At 34.3% G+C, this 18,740-nt stretch overlaps 1 protein-coding gene across 5 annotated transcripts in view; it reads right to left on the bottom strand.

Moving 5' to 3' along the window:
• LOC133647103 (syntaxin-binding protein 5-like) overlaps positions 1 to 7,035 on the bottom strand; it is a 94,547-nt gene extending 87,512 nt beyond the window's left edge. For all 5 annotated transcript variants that reach the window (XM_062043217.1, XM_062043218.1, XM_062043219.1 and 2 more), the window contains exon 1: positions 6,486 to 7,035. In XM_062043217.1, the coding sequence (XP_061899201.1) occupies positions 6,486 to 6,617 (132 nt within the window). In that variant the 5' untranslated portion in view covers positions 6,618 to 7,035. The remainder of the gene's footprint in view (positions 1 to 6,485) is intronic.
• Positions 7,036 to 18,740: the final 11,705 nt, after the last annotated feature.

The following is an 18,740-nucleotide window of genomic DNA, read 5'->3' as shown; positions in this document are numbered from 1 at the left end:
ATAGGTGTATAAATGACACAATATGTTACTGCAGACTAATTAGGAGTCTTTGTTTGTTTACTTACTACTAAAAGACAAGTTGTCTAGTATGTTCACTATTTTATTTAAGGACTAAATTGCAATAAACATATGTTTCATGTACCCTAAGATTTTTTGTTCAAATAAAGCCAATAATGACATTTTTTGTGGTACCCTTTATTTAGAAACGTATTGAAATACATTTTGGTACCGGTACTAAAATATTGGTATCGAGACAACCCTAGTACGGACTTTATGATAATGATTTTATAAACTACATGGTGTGTGTTATTTTGAAGCTTTTCAGCAGTCATTGAGGAAGTAGAATGTTGAATAGCTTGCAGGGCGCCTGAGGAGGGGAAAAGAGAAGTCCACGATTGTGCAAGCGAGGAAACAAGAGCATGTTTTGTTCCCACACATAAGAACATAGTGAAGTCACCCACCTTGTCCAAATCTCCCCAGACTTGTCCCAATATATTATGTCACAAAAATGTTCATTTGTGCCGTTTACGGTTTTAAAGTTATTAACGTGTTATGGTTTTTAATGGTAGCAACGTGCTATCATTCATAAGCCAGCCCCCATGTCAAAATTGTTTGTACTGCAAACATGTTTGGTCTGACTATTACAGTTTTTGTTATAAACATTACAATATTCCTAACCAGTTCCATAAAAGGTTAATAACCTACAAACTATTATAGTTATTAGACCAAAAATGTTTTCAGCACAAACAATTGGGACTGGTTTGGGGAGGTTTTGACAAGGTGGTGTCGCGGAGAGCTGGTTATGGATATTGAAACGTTAACTAAATGAGGCAATTTCTGAAGGAATTGCGTGTAAATGCTCCAATGCTGAAGTTGAAGTGAAATACTGACAGAATGTGGTATGAATGGAAGAATAGTTTGAATGTTGAAGAGTTGGAATTTCCAGGAAAATCTTGAATTTGGTTTGGAACTTGGGAAAGTGTTAGTTTGAATGTCCAGGATGAGTGGAATGTGTTGATGTTGGAATGGTTTGAATAGCTTGAAAAATGTGGGAATTGTGCAACTAGGAAAAATTTATGGGAAATATATTGTATGGTAACTTCCTGGAAATTTGGGAATTTCGGGGAAAGTGGGATTTTTTTGAAAATGATTAGGAGCATGAATGTCCTGAATGAGCTGAATTGTTTGGTGTTACATTTTTTCAAATCGGTTGAGAAATGTTGAAGTAGTAACAATTTAATGGAGAAATGGTATTACGGAATTCCTGGAATTTTGGGAAAACCGGGAATTTTTCTAGTTCTGATTAAGAGGAATGATTTGCCGGTGGAACGGTTGAAACATTTGGAAGGAGTAGTTGACAGAAAAAAGGGTGAAAAATGCGTTTGAAAAAAAAACAGAAATTTTGGAAATTCCTGGAATTTTTTTTAACTTGGAAAAATGATAGTTTGAATGTGGAATATTTCTAGTTCTGATTTAGAGGAATGATTTGACGGTGGAACGGTTGAAGTGGGTTGAATAAATTTGGAAAGAGTAGTCAACGGAAAAATGGGTGAAAAAAACAGGAATTCTGGAAATTCCTGGAATTTTTTTTAACTTGGAAAAATGATAGTTTGAATGTGCAGGATGAGTGGAATATGTTGAAGGTGAAATGCTTTGAGTCAGTTGAAAACAGTGGAAATAATGCAAGTTTGAAAAATGGCCAATTCATTTTAAATGGGAAAAATGTCCCGGAAAACTGGTTTGGGCAGGTTTTGACAAGGTGGTGTCACAGAGGGCTGGTTATGGATATTGAAACGTTAACTAAATGAGGCAATTTCTGAATGAATTGCATGTGAATGCTCCAATGCTGAAGTTGAAGTGAAATGCTGACAGAATGTAGTATGAATGTAAGAATAGTTTGAATGTTGAAGAGTTGGAATTTCCAGGAAAATCTTGAATTTGGTTTGGAACTTGGGAAAGTGTTAGTTTGAATGTCCAGGATGAGTGGAATGTGTTGATGTTGGAATGGTTTGAATAGCTTGAAAAATGTGGGAATTGTGCAACCTGGAAAAATGTCCCATTCATTTCAATGGGAACTTCCTGGAAATTTGGGAATTTCGGGGAAAGTGGGATTTTTAAAAAAATGATTAGGAGCATGAATGTCCTGAATGAGCTGAATTGTTTGGTGTTAAAAATTTTCAAATCGGTCGATAAATGTTGAAGTAGTAACAATTTAATGGGGAAATGGTATTACGGAATTCCTAGAATTTGGGAAAACGGGGAATTTTTCTAGTTCAAAAAACAACTTTGTTTTTTGTCCTGATTAAGAGAAATGATTTGACGGTGGAACGGTTGAAGTGGGTTGAATAAATTTAGAAGGAGTAGTTGACAGAAAAATGGGTGGAAAAAAACAGGAATTCTGGAAATTCCTGGAATTTTTTTTTTACTTGGAAAAATGATAGTTTTAATTTACAGGATGAGTGGAATATGTTGAAGGTGAAATGCTTTGAGTCAGTTGAAAATAGTGGAAATAGTGCAAGTTTGAAAAATGGCCAATTCATTTTGAATGGGAAAAATGTCCCGTTCATGTCAATGGGAACTTCCTGGAAATTTGGGAATTTCGGGGAAAGTGGGATTTTTTTGGAAAATTATTAGGAGCATGAATGTCCTGAATGAGCTGAATTGTTTAGTGTTAAAAAATTTCAAAACGGTCGAGAAATGTTGAAGTAGTAACAATTTAATGGAGAAATGGTATCATGGAATTCCTGGAATTTTGGGAAAACCGGGAATTTTTCTAGTTCTGATTTAGAGGAATGATTTGACGGTGGAACGGTTGAAGTGGGTTGAACAAATTTGGAAAGAGTAGTCGACGGAAAAATGGGTGAGAAAAACAGGAATTCTGGAAATTCCTGGAATTTTTTTTTTTTTGGAAAAATTATAGTTTGAATGTGCAGGATGAGTGGAATATGTTGAAGGTGAAATGCTTTGAGTCAGTTGAAAACAGTGGAAATAATGCAAGTTTGAAAAATGGCCAATTCATTTCGAATGGGAAAAATGTCCCGTTCATGTCAATGGGAACTTCCCGGAAATTTGGGAATTTCGGGGAACGTGGGATTTTTTGGGAAAATGATTAGGCGCATGAATGTCCTGAATGAGCTGAATTGTTTAGTGTTAAAAAAAATTCTAAACGGTCGAGAAATGTTGAAGTAGCAACAACTTAATGGAGAAATGGTATCACGGAATTCCTGGAATTTTGGGAAAACCGGGAATTTTTCTAGTTCTGATTTAGAGGAATGATTTGACGGTGGTATGGTTGAAGTGGGTTGAATAAATTTGCAAAGAGTAGTCGACGGAAAAATGGGTGAGAAAAACAGGAATTCTGGAAATTCCTGGAATTTTTTTTAACTTGTAAAAATGATAGTTTGAATGTGCAGGATGAGTTGAATATGTTGAAGGTGAAATGGTTTGAGTCAGTTGAAAACAGTGGAAATAATGCAAGTTTGAAAAATGGCCAATTCATTTTGAATGGGAAAAATGTCCCGTTCATGTCAATGGGAACTTCCTGGAAATTTGGGAATTTCGGGGAACGTGGGATTTTTTGGGAAAATGATTAGGCGCATGAATGTCCTGAATGAGCTGAATTGTTTAGTGTTAAAAAAATTCTAAACGGTCGAGAAATGTTGAAGTAGCAACAACTTAATGGAGAAATGGTATCACGGAATTCCTGGAATTTTGGGAAAACCGGGAATTTTTCTAGTTCTGATTTAGAGGAATGATTTGACGGTGGAATGGTTGAAGTGGGTTGACTAAATTTGCAAAGAGTAGTCGACGGAAAAATGGGTGAGAAAAACAGGAATTCTAGAAATTCCTGGAATTTTTTTTAACTTGGAAAAATGATAGTTTGAATGTGCAGGATGAGTGGAATATGTTGAAGGTGAAATGGTTTGAGTCAGTTGAAAACAGTGGAAATAATGCAAGTTTGAAAAATGGCCAATTCATTTTGAATGGGAAAAATGTCCCGTTCATGCCAATGGGAACTTCCTGGAAATTTGGGAATTTCGTGGAAAGTGGGATTTTTTTGGAAAATGACTAGGAGCATGAATGTTCTGAATGAGCTGAATTGTTTAGTGTTAAAACATTTCAAAACGGTCGAGAAATGTTGAAGTAGTAACAATTTAATGGAGAAATGGTATCACGGAATTCCTGGAATTTTGGGAAAACCGGGAATTTTTCTAGTTCTGATTTAGAGGAATGATTTGACGGTGGAACGGTTGAAGTGGGTTGAATAAATTTGGAAAGAGTAGTCGACGGAAAAATGGGTGAAAAAAACAGGAATTCTGGAAATTCCTGGAATTTTTTTTAACTTGGAAAAATGATAGTTTGAATGTGCAGGATGAGTGGAATGTTGAAGGTGAAATGCTTTGAGTCAGTTGAAAACAGTGGAAATAATGCAAGTTTGAAAAATGGCCAATTCATTTTGAATGGGAAAAATGTCCCGTTCATGTCAATGGGAACTTCCTGGAAATTTGGGAATTTCGGGGAAAGTGGGATTTTTTGGGAAAATGATTAGGAGCATGAATGTCCTGAATGAGCTGAATTGTTTAGTGTTAAAAAATTCAAAACGGTCGAGAAATGTTGAAGTAGCAACAATTTAATGGAGAAATAGTATCACGGAATTCCTGGAATTTTGGGAAAACCGGGAATTTTTCTAGTTCTGATTTAGAGGAATGATTTGACGGTGGAACGGTTGAAGTGGGTTGAAAAATTTGGAAGGAGTAGTCGACACATAAAAGGGTGAAAAATGTGTTTGAAAAAAACAGGAATTCTGGAAATTCCTGGAATTTTTTTTTTCTTGGAAAAATTATAGTTTGAATGTGCAGGATGAGAGGAATATGTTGAAGGTAAAATGGTTTGAGTCAGTTGAAAACAGTGGAAATAATGCAAGTTTAAAAAATGGCCAATTCATTTTGAATGGGAAAAATGTCCCGTTCATGTCAATGGGAACTTCCTGGAAATTTGGGAATTTCGGGGAAAGTGGGATTTTTTTGGAAAATGATTAGGCGCATGAATGTCCTGAATGAGCTGAATTGTTTAGTGTTAAAAAATTTCTAAACGGTCGAGAAATGTTGAAGTAGCAACAACTTAATGGAGAAATGGTATCACGGAATTCCTGGAATTTTGGGAAAACCGGGAATTTTTCTAGTTATGATTTACAGGAATGATTTGACGGTGGAACGGTTGAAGTGGGTTGAATAAATTTGGAAGGAGTAGTCGACGGAAAAATGGGTGAAAAAAACAGGAATTCTGGAAATTCCTGGAATTTTTTTTAACTTGGAAAAATTATAGTTTGAATGTGCAGGATGAGTGGAATATGTTGAAGGTGAAATGGTTTGAGTCAGTTGAAAACAGTGGAAATAATGCAAGTTTGAAAAATGGCCAATTCATTTTGAATGGGAAAAATGTCCCGGGTTTTTTATTATCGGTATCGTTTTTTGTTGTTGTTTTTTTAATCTTTTTTATTTATTTTTTTTATTAAATCACTTACAATTAGTGCACCAACCCAAAAAACCTCCCTCCCCCATTTACACTCATTCACACAAAAGGGTTGTTTCTTTCTGTTATTAATATTCTGCTTCCTACATTATATATCAATATATATCAATACAGTCTGCAAGGGATACAGTCCGTAAGCACACATGATTGTGCGTGCTGCTGCTGCTCCACTAATAGTACTAACCTTTAACAGTTCATTTTACTCATTTTCATTCATTACTAGTTTCTATGTAACTGTTTTTATATTGTTTTACTTTCTTTTTTATTCAAGAAAATGTTTTTAATTTATTTATCTTATTTTATTTTATTATTTAAAAAAAAACAAATACCTGGTTGTCCAAATTAGGCATAATAATGTGTTAATTGCACGACTGTATATATGGCGGTATCGGTTGATATCGGTATCGGTGATTAAGAATTGGACAATATCGGAATATCGGCAAAAAGCCATTATCGGACATCCCTAGTTTTATGTAAACATTTTAGCTGACTTTGTATGTTTGACTTGAAAAATCATGGATTATTACACTTGGCGCCTTCTAACAAGTATGCTAAGTTCTTCTACATCAGCACGCTAATGTTTTTGCGAATTGTATTCGTATTAACATAAAAATGAAGGATTTTCCATATTTGGCATCATCTTAGAAGCATGCCAACTTTTCCTGTTATCATGCTAACATTAGCATGAGATCGTCCTCCTCGCCTTACTGTCGGTCGTTTTTTCTTAAAAAAAAAAAAGATCTGGTCATCTCACAAGACCCCCGGGTGCCGTGAATGTCAATCAAGTGACGCCTCGGTGAAGATGGACGATCGCCCCTTAAAGCCTCCTGATTGCCTCCTTAGCGGGCTGGAGAAGTGACTGGAGGCGAGGAGTCAGTGCAGCGCAAACAAGCCTCGGCAGTCCGCCACTAGCGGGAAGGCAAACATGGATGTTGAAGAGGAAATGAGCGCACCTTGCAAAGCTGGAAATGCTCCGACTGCAGACTCTCCAGCACGGCGTCGCTCTCCTTGCAGGCCCCCGTCTGGGCGGCCGTCGACGACGACGTCAGTCCGTCCAGCACCTTGCGGATGTTGAACTTCTTCATTTTGGGGGGGAGCTCCGGCAGTGCGGAGAGGAGACGCACCGAGAGAGCGGGCTGCCGTTAACTGTCTGGCCGAGGGAGGGGAGGGGGAGTGAGGGGAGGGGAGGAGGGCTTAGCCGCTGCTAGCAGGTTAGCTTCCAATAAACGCACACTTTTTTCTTTTTTTTCAACTCCCGTCCGTCTCCATTTCGACACGCACTCCGACCTCGTCGACTCAGGCTCTGCTTCCGCGTCGTCGCCGCCGGAGTCAAGGCAGCATTTACGCGGCGTTCTTCGACCTCCGACACCTTCCGCGTCCCCGGGAGGAAGCAGCTGTCACGGCCACTGACGAAGCAGCCACTGACGGACTGACGGCACAACACAGGCAGGCTAGCTGGCTTAGCTACCAGCGGGCTACGGAAACGCAGCCAGGACCCGGATGTGGAATACCCGGATGTACAGGACCCGTCATTATGCTTTTATGGTTGAAGTTTATTTCGAGCGTGCAAAAAAATAAAAATAAAAACAATAAATAAATACATATTTCGAGAGTGCTTTTAAAGATGTGCTATTTAGATTTACACTGTATGAAAAAACATCTTTTGTAAAGGAATTTTACCCTTGCAACCTCATTATACTATTGGCTAAGTTTGATATTCATAAATGTAAGTTCCTCAATACACGACCTGTTTTTTTGTGCCTTTAAAAAACTATCAGAACACTCTCTACCTCTAACAACCAAGAAGATGTGAAAACTATGATGCTGTGTTCCAAATGTAAATTATTTACTGAACTTGTGTGAGCCTATGGCTTTGCACTTTGTTATATTATATTTATTTTACCATGAATTGATGACTTAAGCAAGTTGAAAAACTTATTCGGATGTTATCATTGTACGGAATATGTACTGTATATATATATATATATATATATATATATATATATATATATATATATATATATATATATTATTAGATTGCACAGTACAGTACATATTCCGTACAATTGACCACTAAATGGTAACACCCGTGACCCGAATAAGTTTTTCGGGTGCACAGTACAATATATATATATATATATATATATATGTATGCATATATATATATATATATATATATATATATATATATATGCATATACATATATATATATATATGCATGTATATATATATATATATATATATATATATATATATATATATATATATATATATATATATATATATATATATGCATACATATATATATATATATATATATATATATATATGCATACATATATATATATATATATATATATATATATATATATATATATATATATATATATATATATATATATATATACATGCATATATATATATATATGTATATGCATATATATATATATATATATATATATATATATATATATATATATATATATATATATATATATATATATATATATATATTGTACTGTGCACCCGAAAAACTTATTCGGGTCACGGGTGTTACCATTTAGTGGTCAATTGTACGGAATATGTACTGTACTGTACAATCTACTAATAATATATATATATATATATATATATATATATATATATATATATATTATTATTATTATTATATATATATATTATTACTAATAATATACCTTTTAAACCCCACCCGTTACAAATTCTCTGTTGTTTGTTTGTAATTTTACTGTAAAAGTAGATTTTTACACATGTACTCTTGTAAAAAAAATTTAGCAAGTACTTGAGTCCGACATTTAATTCATTACAATTTCCAGTTTTTCTTTTCAACATGTTCAAAAAGGAGGAAGAAGAAGCAGAGCGTATTTGATTCTACCCCTTTTCCATTATTATTGACTTAGACTTCCTTTTATTGTCATTCAAATGTGAACTTTACAGTACAGATAGCTACAAAAATGAGTCAGTCATCCACTGTCTTTATCCCTGTGGGTGGAGGCAGGACCGCAGGCATACACACAGAAGTCGAAGCATTGTAGCATAAATGTAAAATCCGGCCACAACTTTTTATCTTTTTGAGTTATCTATAATGGAATGAAAGAAAATGAGTGAACCCTCTTGTCAGTCATCCACTGTCTTTGTCTCTGTGGGTGGATGTGGGACCGCTGGCATACACACAAAAGTCAAAGCATTGTAGCATAAATGTAAAATCCGGCCACAACTTTTTAACTTTTTGAGTTATCTATAATGGAATGAAAGAAAATGAGTGAACCCTCTTGTCAGTCATCCACTGTCTTTATCCCTGTGTGTGGAGGCAGGACAGCTGGCATACACACAGAAGTCGAAGCATTGTAGCAAAAAATTTAAAATCCGCCCATAACATTTTGAGTTGTCTATAATGAAATGAAATAAAATGAGTGAACCCTCTTGCCAGTCATCTGCTGTCTTTGTCTCTGTGGGTGGAGGCAGGACCGCAGGCATACACACAGCAGTCGAAGCATTGTAGCAAAAAATTTAAAATCCGCCCATAACATTTTGAGTTGTCTATAGTGGAATTAAACAAAATGAGTGAACCCTCTTGTCAGTAGTCTGCTGTCTTTGTCTCTGTGGGTGGAGGCAGGACCGCTGGCATACGCACAAAAGTCGAAGCATTGTAGCAAAAAATGTAAAATCCGGCCATAACTTTTTGAGTTATCTATAGTGGAATGAAACAAAATGAGTGAACCCTCTTGTCAGTCATCCACTGTCTTTATCCCTGTGGGTGGAGGCAGGACTGCTGGCATACACACAAAAGTCAAAGCATTGTAGCAAAAAATTTAAAATCCGCCCATAACATTTTGAGTTGTCTATAGTGGAATGAAACAAAATGAGTGAACCTTCTTGTCAGTCGTCTGCTGTCTTTGTCTCTGTGGGTGGAGGCAGGACCGCTGGCATACGCACAAAAGTCAAAGCATTGTAGCAAAAAATGTAAAATCCGGCCATAACATTTTGAGTTATCTATAGAGGAATGAAAGAAAATGAGTGAACCCTCTTGTCAGTCATCCACTGTCTTTATCTCTGTGGTTGGAGGCAGGACTGCAGGCATACACACAGAGGTCGCAGCATTGTAGCAAAAAATGTAAACTCCGCCCACAACGTTTTGAGTTATCTATAGTGGAATGAAATAAAATGAGTGAACCCTCTTGTCAGTCATCCGCTGTCTTTATCCCTGTGGGTGGAGGCGAGACGTCAGGCATACACACAGAAGTTGAAGCATTGTAGCATAAATGTAAAATCCGCCCATAACATTTTGAGTTATCGTAGTGGAATTAAACAAAATGAGTGAACCCTCTTGTCAGTCATCCACTGTCTTTATCCCTGTGGGTGGAGGCAGGACAGCTGGCATACACACAGAAGTCAAAGCAATGTAGCAAAAATTTTAAAATCCGCCCATAACATTTTGAGTTGTCTATAGTGGAATGAAACAAAATGAGTGAACCCTCTTGTCAGTCATCCACTGTCTTTATCCCTGTGGGTGGAGGCAGGACCGCTGGCATATGCACAAAAGTCAAAGCATTGTAGCAAAAAATGTAAAATCCGCCCACAACGTTTTGAGTTATCTATAGTGGAATGAAAGAAAATGAGTGAACCCTCTTGTCAGTCATCCGCTGTCTTTATCCCTGTGGGTGGAGGCGAGACGTCAGGCATACACACAGAAGTCGAAGCATTGTAGCATAAATGTAAAATCCGCCCATAACTTTTTGAGTTATCTATACTGGAATGAAAGAAAATGAGTGAACCCTCTTGTCAGTCATCCGCTGTCTTTATCTCTGTGGGTGGAGGCGAGACGTCAGGCATACACACAGAAGTCGAAGCATTGTAGCATAAATGTAAAATCCGCCCATAACTTTTTGAGTTATCTATACTGGAATGAAAGAAAATGAGTGAACCCTCTTGTCAGTCATCCAGTGTCTTTATCTCTGTGGGTGGAGGTGAGACGGCTAACATACACACAGAAGTGGAAGCTCATAAATTGCATTTCTTAAAAACTTGGATATCAGACATGAGCAAAAGTTGTCAGTACCAAAGATTTTGCAGCTTCAACCCAACAAAAGAGAGAACATTTTTGTGTGTGAAATTCGACCCAAGCTTCTTTTTTGTCGACGCCTTTTGTCAGCGTGTGAAAATGCGTTTCATCCTTTGCCCTCATTCCCCAAAGAGGAAAAAAAAAAAAAAAGGAAAAAAAAAAAGGTGGGTTTTACTTCCACTGAGACGTTAAGAACAGGAAAATCTGGTCAGATGAAAGCCACAATTGACAAAGATATTGTTGCGACATGACATCCCACTCTGCTAAGTTATTGTGTAACTCGAAGATATGGATTGTCATTAGCTGTCAAACTGTGCATTGCGTAACTTCTCCTGGAGAAGTGCTGAGTCATGCACTTTATTGAACCAAATAGCAGCCTTTGCCGAGGACTCAAACACATACTAGAACATTCCATGCTTTAATAATATTCCATACGTCATTCTTAGTCATTGTTTGTATCTGTAACAAAACATAGTAAGTCAGTAGAATTGTATTATTACAACAACAAATCATCACTTTAGGTTTATTTTTAAAATTATACTACTTTAATATTTATATGGTTTTAATTATTATTGTTACATTTTAGTATCATAATTTATTTGTATTATTTTTATTGAATATACAAAATATTACCTAAATATTTCTATGGTTTTATTATTTATTGTTAAATTTTAGTATAATTTATTTGTATTATTTTTATTGAATATAAAAATATTACCTAAATATTTGTATGTTTTTATTATTTATTTTAAAATTGTATTACCATAATTTGTTAGTATTATTTAATTTTAATAAAACATTTTTATTTTATTGGATTTTATTTTATTATTATTAAATATTATTAAATAATGTTATTTTTTTTAAATGTTGAGTTTTGAATATTTATAAACATTACAAATAATATTTTGTGTCCAGGTAAGGGATTAGAAATAGGTTGCAAAATGCTTTTTAACAGCAGCCAGTGTTTTACATATGTATTCTTAAAATGATACTACCTTAATATTTGTATGGGTTTCATATTTATTGTCAAATTTTAGTATCATAATTTATTTGTCATATTTTTTATTGAATATAAAAATATTACCTAAATATTTGTATGTTTTTATTAAATATTGTAAAATGTATTATCATCATTTGTTATTATTTAATTTTAATACAATTGAATTGTTTTATTGTATTATCATTATTAAATATTATTAATTAATGCTTTTTTTTAAAACGTTGAGTTACAAATATTTGCAAACATTACAAATAATATTTTTGTCCATGTAAGGGATTAGAAATAAGTTGCAAATGCTTTTTATGATCACATTCTTCAATAAAAGAACCTTGTATTTGTATGGTTTTCATATTTGTTGTCAAATTGTAGTATAATCATTTATTTGTATTATTTTTATTGAATATAAAAATATTACCTAAATATTTGTATGGATTAATTGTCTATTGTAAAATGTATTACCATAATTTGTTAGTATTATTTAATTTTAATAAAATATAATTGTTTTATTGTATTATTATTAAATGTTATTATTTTTACAAACGTTGAGTTACAAATATTTATAAACATCACAAATAATATTTTTTGTCCAGGTAAAGGATTAGAAATAGGTTGCAAAATGCTTTTTAACAGCAGCCAGTGTTTTACATATGTGTTCTTAAAATGATACTACCTTAATATTTGTATGGGTTTCATATTTATTGTCAAATTTTAGTATCATAATTTATTTGTAATATTTTTTATTGAATATAAAAATATTACCTAAATATTTGTATGTTTTTATTAAATACTGTAAAATGTATTATAATCATTTGTTATTATTTAATTTTAATAAAATGTAATTGTTTTATTGTATTATTATTATTAAATATTATTAATTAATGCTTTTTTTTTTTTTTTAAAAAACGTTGAGTTAGAAATAATTGCAAACATTGCAAATAATATTTTTGTCCATGTAAGGGATTAGAAATAGGTTGCAAATGCTTTTTATGATCACATTCTTCAATAAAAGAACCTTGTATTTGTATGGTTTTCCTATTTGTTGTCAAATTTTAGTATCATAATTTATTTGTAAAAAATTTTATTGAATATAAAAATATTACCTAAATATTTGTATGTTTTTATTAAATATTGTAAAATGTATTATCATCATTTGTTATTATTTAATTTTAATAACATTGAATTGTTTTATTGTATTATTATTATTAAATATTATTAATTAATGCTTTTTTTTTTAAAACGTTGAGTTACAAATAATTGCAAACATTACAAATAATATTTTTGTCCATGTAAGGGATTAGAAATAGGTTGCAAATACTTTCTATGATCACATTCTTCAATAAAAGAACCTTGTATTTGTATGGTTTTCATATTTGTTGTCAAATTGTAGTATAATCATTTATTTGTATTATTTTTATTTAATATAAAAATATTACCTAAATATTTGTATGGATTAATTGTCTATTGTAAAATGTATTACCATAATTTGTTAGTATTATTTCATTTTAATACAATCTAATTGTTTTATTGTATTATTATTAAATGTTATTATTTTTACAAACGTTGAGTTACAAATATTTATAAACATCACAAATAATATTTTTTGTCCAGGTAAAGGATGAGAAATTGGTTGCAAAATGCTTTTTATGATCACATTTTCAAATAAAAGCATGCGCAAAGATCCTTGGGTGCACATGCGCTCTTTGTCCGCAAGAGGCCACTGTTGTCTCACATTGCATTATTGATCCGTTGGGGACAAACATCAGCACCATGGACAGCAGCCAGTGTTTTACACATGTATTCTTAAAATGATACTACCTTAATATGTGTATGGTTTTCATATTTATTGTCAAATTTTAATATCATCATTTATTTGTATTTTTTTTATTAAATATAAAAAATATTACCTAAATATTTGTATGTTTTTAATATATATTGTAAAATGTTTTATCATCATTTGTTAGTATTATTTAATTTTAATAAAATGTAATTGTTTTATTTGATTATCAATAAATATTATTAATTCATGTTATTTTTTAAAAGGTTGAGTTACAAATATTATAAACTTTACAAATAATATTTTTTGTCCATGTAAGGGTTTAGAAATAGCTTGCAAAATGCTTTTTATAATCACATTTTTCAATAAAAGAACCTCTTTGTCCGCAAGAGGCCACTGTTGTCTCACATTGCATTATTGATCCGTTGGGGACAAACATCAGCACCATGGACAGCAGCCAGCGATGATACTACCTTAATATTTGTATGGTTTTCATATTTATTGTCAAATTTTAATATCTTCATTTATTTGTATTAATTTTATTAAATATAAAAATATTACCTAAATATTTGTATGTTTTTTATTATATATTTAAAAATGTATTATCATCATTTGTTAGTATTATTTAATTTTAATAAAATGTAATTGTTTTATTTTATTATTATTAAGTATTATTAATTCATGTTATTTTTAAAAAGGTTGAGTTACAAATATTTATAAACATTACAAATAATATTTTTGTCCAGGTAAGGGATTATAAATAGGGGGCAAAATGCTTTTTATAATCAAAATTTTCAATAAAAGAACCTCGGGTGCACATGCGCTCTTTGTCCGCAAGAGGCCACTGTTGTCTCACATTGCACACAGCAGCCAGTGTTTGTTTTTGTTTGTTTATCAACCCTAATGTTTAGTTTTGATTTGATTCACCTTCTTAAAAGTGACACTAAGAGAAGATTGAAATAATTATGAAGTAAAACGTTGACGAGTGTTCACGTTTAAACGTTATCCCACATGTCAATAGCTAGGAAGATGACATTCCGATGTCCATGAATACGTGAAAAAACACACACTCTAGGGCTAGATAAAATGGGTCCCGCATCAATAATGCAAATGTGACGGGATGAGTGTGTGTGTGTGTGTGTGTGTGTGTGTGTGTGTGTGTGTGTGTGTGTGTGTGTGTGTGTGTGTGTGTGTGTTCTTGTATTTCTACCCTTCTTGAGACAAGGAAAAGTATATTCCATATGAGGAGGTGTGACATAAATCATGGTCCCAATAACATTGCATCTAATAGGCAGTGTCTCATTTGCACCCCCTGGTGGTGACATCTATCAACATGAGGGTGGTCCCAAAAAAGGAGGGATTTTTCAAATTGACTGTGTGTCGCTTTTAAAAAGTGCTCCCCCTCTGGTCAACATGTGAAATAACAAGTGTGTGTAAAAATTGAAAGTGCTCCCCCTCTGGTCAACATATGAAATAACAAGTGTGTGTAAGAAATTGAAATGCGCCCCCTTTGGCCAAAATTAATTGAAAAAAAAAAAAATGTATATAGAGACATATTGTAATAACGAAGTAAATAATGAAGATTTAAAAAAAAAACAACAACAAAAAATTAACTAAAAGCAGTCTTTTTCTCACAGTGTCGACTTTTTTCTTATAAAATTGGGAACCCATCCATCCATCCATTTTCTACCGCTTGTCCCTTTTTGGGGTCGCTGGAGCCTATCTCACCTGCATTCGGGCGGTACATTTGTCATATTCTTTCTGTAATATTGCAATATTCTCTCGTAAAATTATGACTTTTTTAATGTAAAATTATTACTTTTTAATGCAAAATGGTGACATTTGTCATATAAAATTCTGACTTTTATCACAATATTGCCCTTTTTTTTGTTCTTGTGAAATAGTGACATTTTTTGAGTAAAATGATGACTTTTGTCATAATTTTGCCAAGTAAAATTCCGATTTTTATTATAATATTGCCAACATTTTAGAAGTTTTCTTACAAAATTGTGACTTTTGTCGGGTAAAATTACGACTATTTTCACAGAAGTGCCACAATTTAAAGCTTTTTCTTGTAAAACTGCGACTGTTATTGAGTAAAATTCCAACTTTTATCATAATATTGCACAAATGTTCAGTTTTTCTCGTCAAATTATGACTTGCCTTGAGTGAAATGACGACTTTTATTATAATACTGCCAAAATTCTACGTTTTTCTTGTGAAATTGTGACCTTTTTCTTGTGAAATTCCAACTCATTTTCCACAACAAGCTTTTTTATATGTACATAGTATGTATATATTATTAATGTTGTAAATACACTTCTTTATATATCTAGAAAGGCTGGTCCTAAAGAGGGAGTTTTCAAATTGACTGTGTGTCGCTTTTAAAAGTGCTCCCCCTCTGGCCAACATATGAAATAACAAGTGTGTGTAAGAAATTGAAATGCGCCCCCTTTGGCCAAAATTAATTTTAAAAAATAAATAAATAAATAAATATGTAAATAGAGACAGACTGTAATAACGAAGTAAATAATGAAGATTAAAAAACAATTAAAAACAAAAACAAAACAAAAAAAATGAACTAAAAGCAGTCTTTTTCTTACAGTGTCGACTTTTTTCTTATAAAATTGGGAACAATTTCTCATATTCTTTCTGTTTCTGTAATATTGCAATAATCTCTCGTAAAATTATGACTTTTTTTAATGTAAAATTATGACTTTTTAATGCAAAATGGTGACGTTTGTCGTATAAAATTCGGACTTTTATCACAATATTGCCCATTTTTTTGTTGTTCTTGCAAAATAGTGACATTTTTTGAGTAAAATGATGACTTTTGTCATCATTTTGCCAAGTAAAATTCCGATTTTTATCATAATATTGCCAAAATTTTAGAAGTTTTCTTACAAAATTGTGACTTTTGTCAGGTAAAATTATGACTATTTTCATAGAAGTGCCACAATTTAACGTTTTTCTTCTAAAATTGCGACTGTTATTGAGTAAAATTCCAACTTTTATCATAATATTGCACAAATGATCAGTTTTTCTTGTAAAATTTTGACTTGCGTTGAGTGAAATGACGACTTTTATTATAATACTGCCAACATTCTACGTTTTTCTTGTGAAATTGTGACCTTTTTCTTGTGAAATTCCAACTCAAGCTTTTTTATATGTGCATAGTATGTATATATTATTAATGTTGTAAATACACTTCTTTATATATCTAGAAAGGCTGGTCCTAAAGAGGGAGGCTTTTTTCGGAGATCTCAAGAAGGTAAGAAATACAAGTGTGTGTGTGTGTGTGTGTGTGTGTGTGTGTGTGTGTGTGTGTGTGTGTGTGTGTGTGTGTGTGTGTGTGTGTGTGTGTGTGTGTGTGTGTGTGTGTGTGTGTGTGTGTGTGTGTGTGTGTGTGTGTGTGTGTGTGTGTGTGTGTGTGTGTGTGTGAGGGGATGAAGGACTCATGAATTGAGGTCTCCACTATCTGGGACATGAGGACATATTTAGCTTTGGTTGCTCGCCGACTGACTTTGCTCAGAGTCCCGACCAGATAAACAACAACAACAACAGAGCGGCGACGCCACCAATGTTGTAAAGACGCCACCAATGTTGTAAAGACGCCATCAATGTTGTAAAGACGCCACCAATGTTGTAAAGACGCCATCAATGTTGTAAAGACGCCACCAATGTTGTAAAGACGCCACCAATGTTGTAAAGACGCCACCAATGTTGTACGCCACCAATGTTGTACGCCACCAATGTTGTAAAGACGCCACCAATGTTGTAAAGACGCCACCAATGTTGTAAAGACGCCACCAATGTTGTAAAGACGCCACCAATGTTGCAAAGACGCCACCAATGTTGTAAAGACGCCACCAATGTTGCAAAGACGCCACCATTGTCGCAAAGACGCCACCAATGTTGTAAAGACGCCACCAATGTTGTAAAGACGTCACCAATGTTGCAAAGACGCCACCAATGTTGTAAAGACGCCACCAATGTTGCAAAGACGCCACCAATGTTGCAAAGACGCCACCAATGTTGTAAAGACGCCACCAATGTTGTAAAGACGCCACCAATGTTGCAAAGACGCCACCAATGTTGCAAAGACGCCACCAATGTTGTAAAGACGCCACCAATGTTGTAAAGACGCCACCAATGTTGTAAAGACGCCACCAATGTTGCAAAGACGCCACCAATGTTGCAAAGATGCCACCAATGTTGCAAAGACGCCACCAATGTTGTAAAGACGCCACCAATGTTGCAAAGACGCCACCAATGTTGTAAAGACGCCACCAATGTTGCAAAGACGCCACCAATGTTGTAAAGACGCCACCAATGTTGTAAAGACGCCACCAATGTTGCAAAGACGCCACCAATGTTGTAAAGACGCCACCAATGTTGCAAAGACGCCACCATTGTTGCAAAGACGCCACCAATGTTGTAAAGACGCCACCAATGTTGTAAAGACGTCACCAATGTTGCAAAGACGCCACCAATGTTGTAAAGACGCCACCAATGTTTCAAAGACGCCACCAATGTTGCAAAGACGCCACCAATGTTGTAAAGACGCCACCAATGTTGTAAAGACGCCACCAATGTTGCAAAGACGCCACCAATGTTGTAAAGACGCCACCAATGTTGTAAAGACGCCACCAATGTTGTAAAGACGCCACCAATGTTGTAAAGACGCCACCAATGTTGCAAAGACGCCACCAATGTTGTAAAGACGCCACCAATGTTGAAAAGACGCCACCAATGTTGTAAAGACGCCACCAATGTTGTAAAGACGCCACCAATGTTGGAAAGACGCCACCAATGTTGCAAAGACGCCACCAATGTTGCAAAGATGCCACCAATGTTGCAAAGACGCCACCAATGTTGTAAAGACGCCACCAATGTTGCAAAGACGCCACCAATGTTGTAAAGACGCCACCAATCTTGTAAAGACGCCACCAATGTTGTAAAGACGCCACCAATGTTTTAAAGACGCCACCAATGTTGTAAAGACGCCACCAATGTTGTAAAGACTCCACCAATGTTGCAAAGACGCCACCGATGTTGTAAAGACGCCACCAATGTTGCAAAGACGCCACCGATGTTGTAAAGACGCCACCGATGTTGTAAAGACGCCACCAATGTTGCAAAGACGCCACCAATGTTGTAAAGACGCCACCAATGTTGTAAAGACGCCACCGATGTTGTAAAGACGCCACGATGTTGTAAAGACGCCACTAATGTTGTAAAGACGCCACCGATGTTGTAAAGACGCCACCAATGTTGTAAAGATGCCACCAATGTTGCAAAGACGCCACCAATGTTGCAAAGACGCCACCTATGTTGTAAAGACGCCACCAAT

This window comes from Entelurus aequoreus, linkage group LG03 (assembly GCF_033978785.1).
Source record: "Entelurus aequoreus isolate RoL-2023_Sb linkage group LG03, RoL_Eaeq_v1.1, whole genome shotgun sequence".
Classification (NCBI taxonomy): domain Eukaryota; kingdom Metazoa; phylum Chordata; class Actinopteri; order Syngnathiformes; family Syngnathidae; genus Entelurus; species Entelurus aequoreus.
This window is presented reverse-complemented; position numbering and strand designations above follow the sequence as displayed.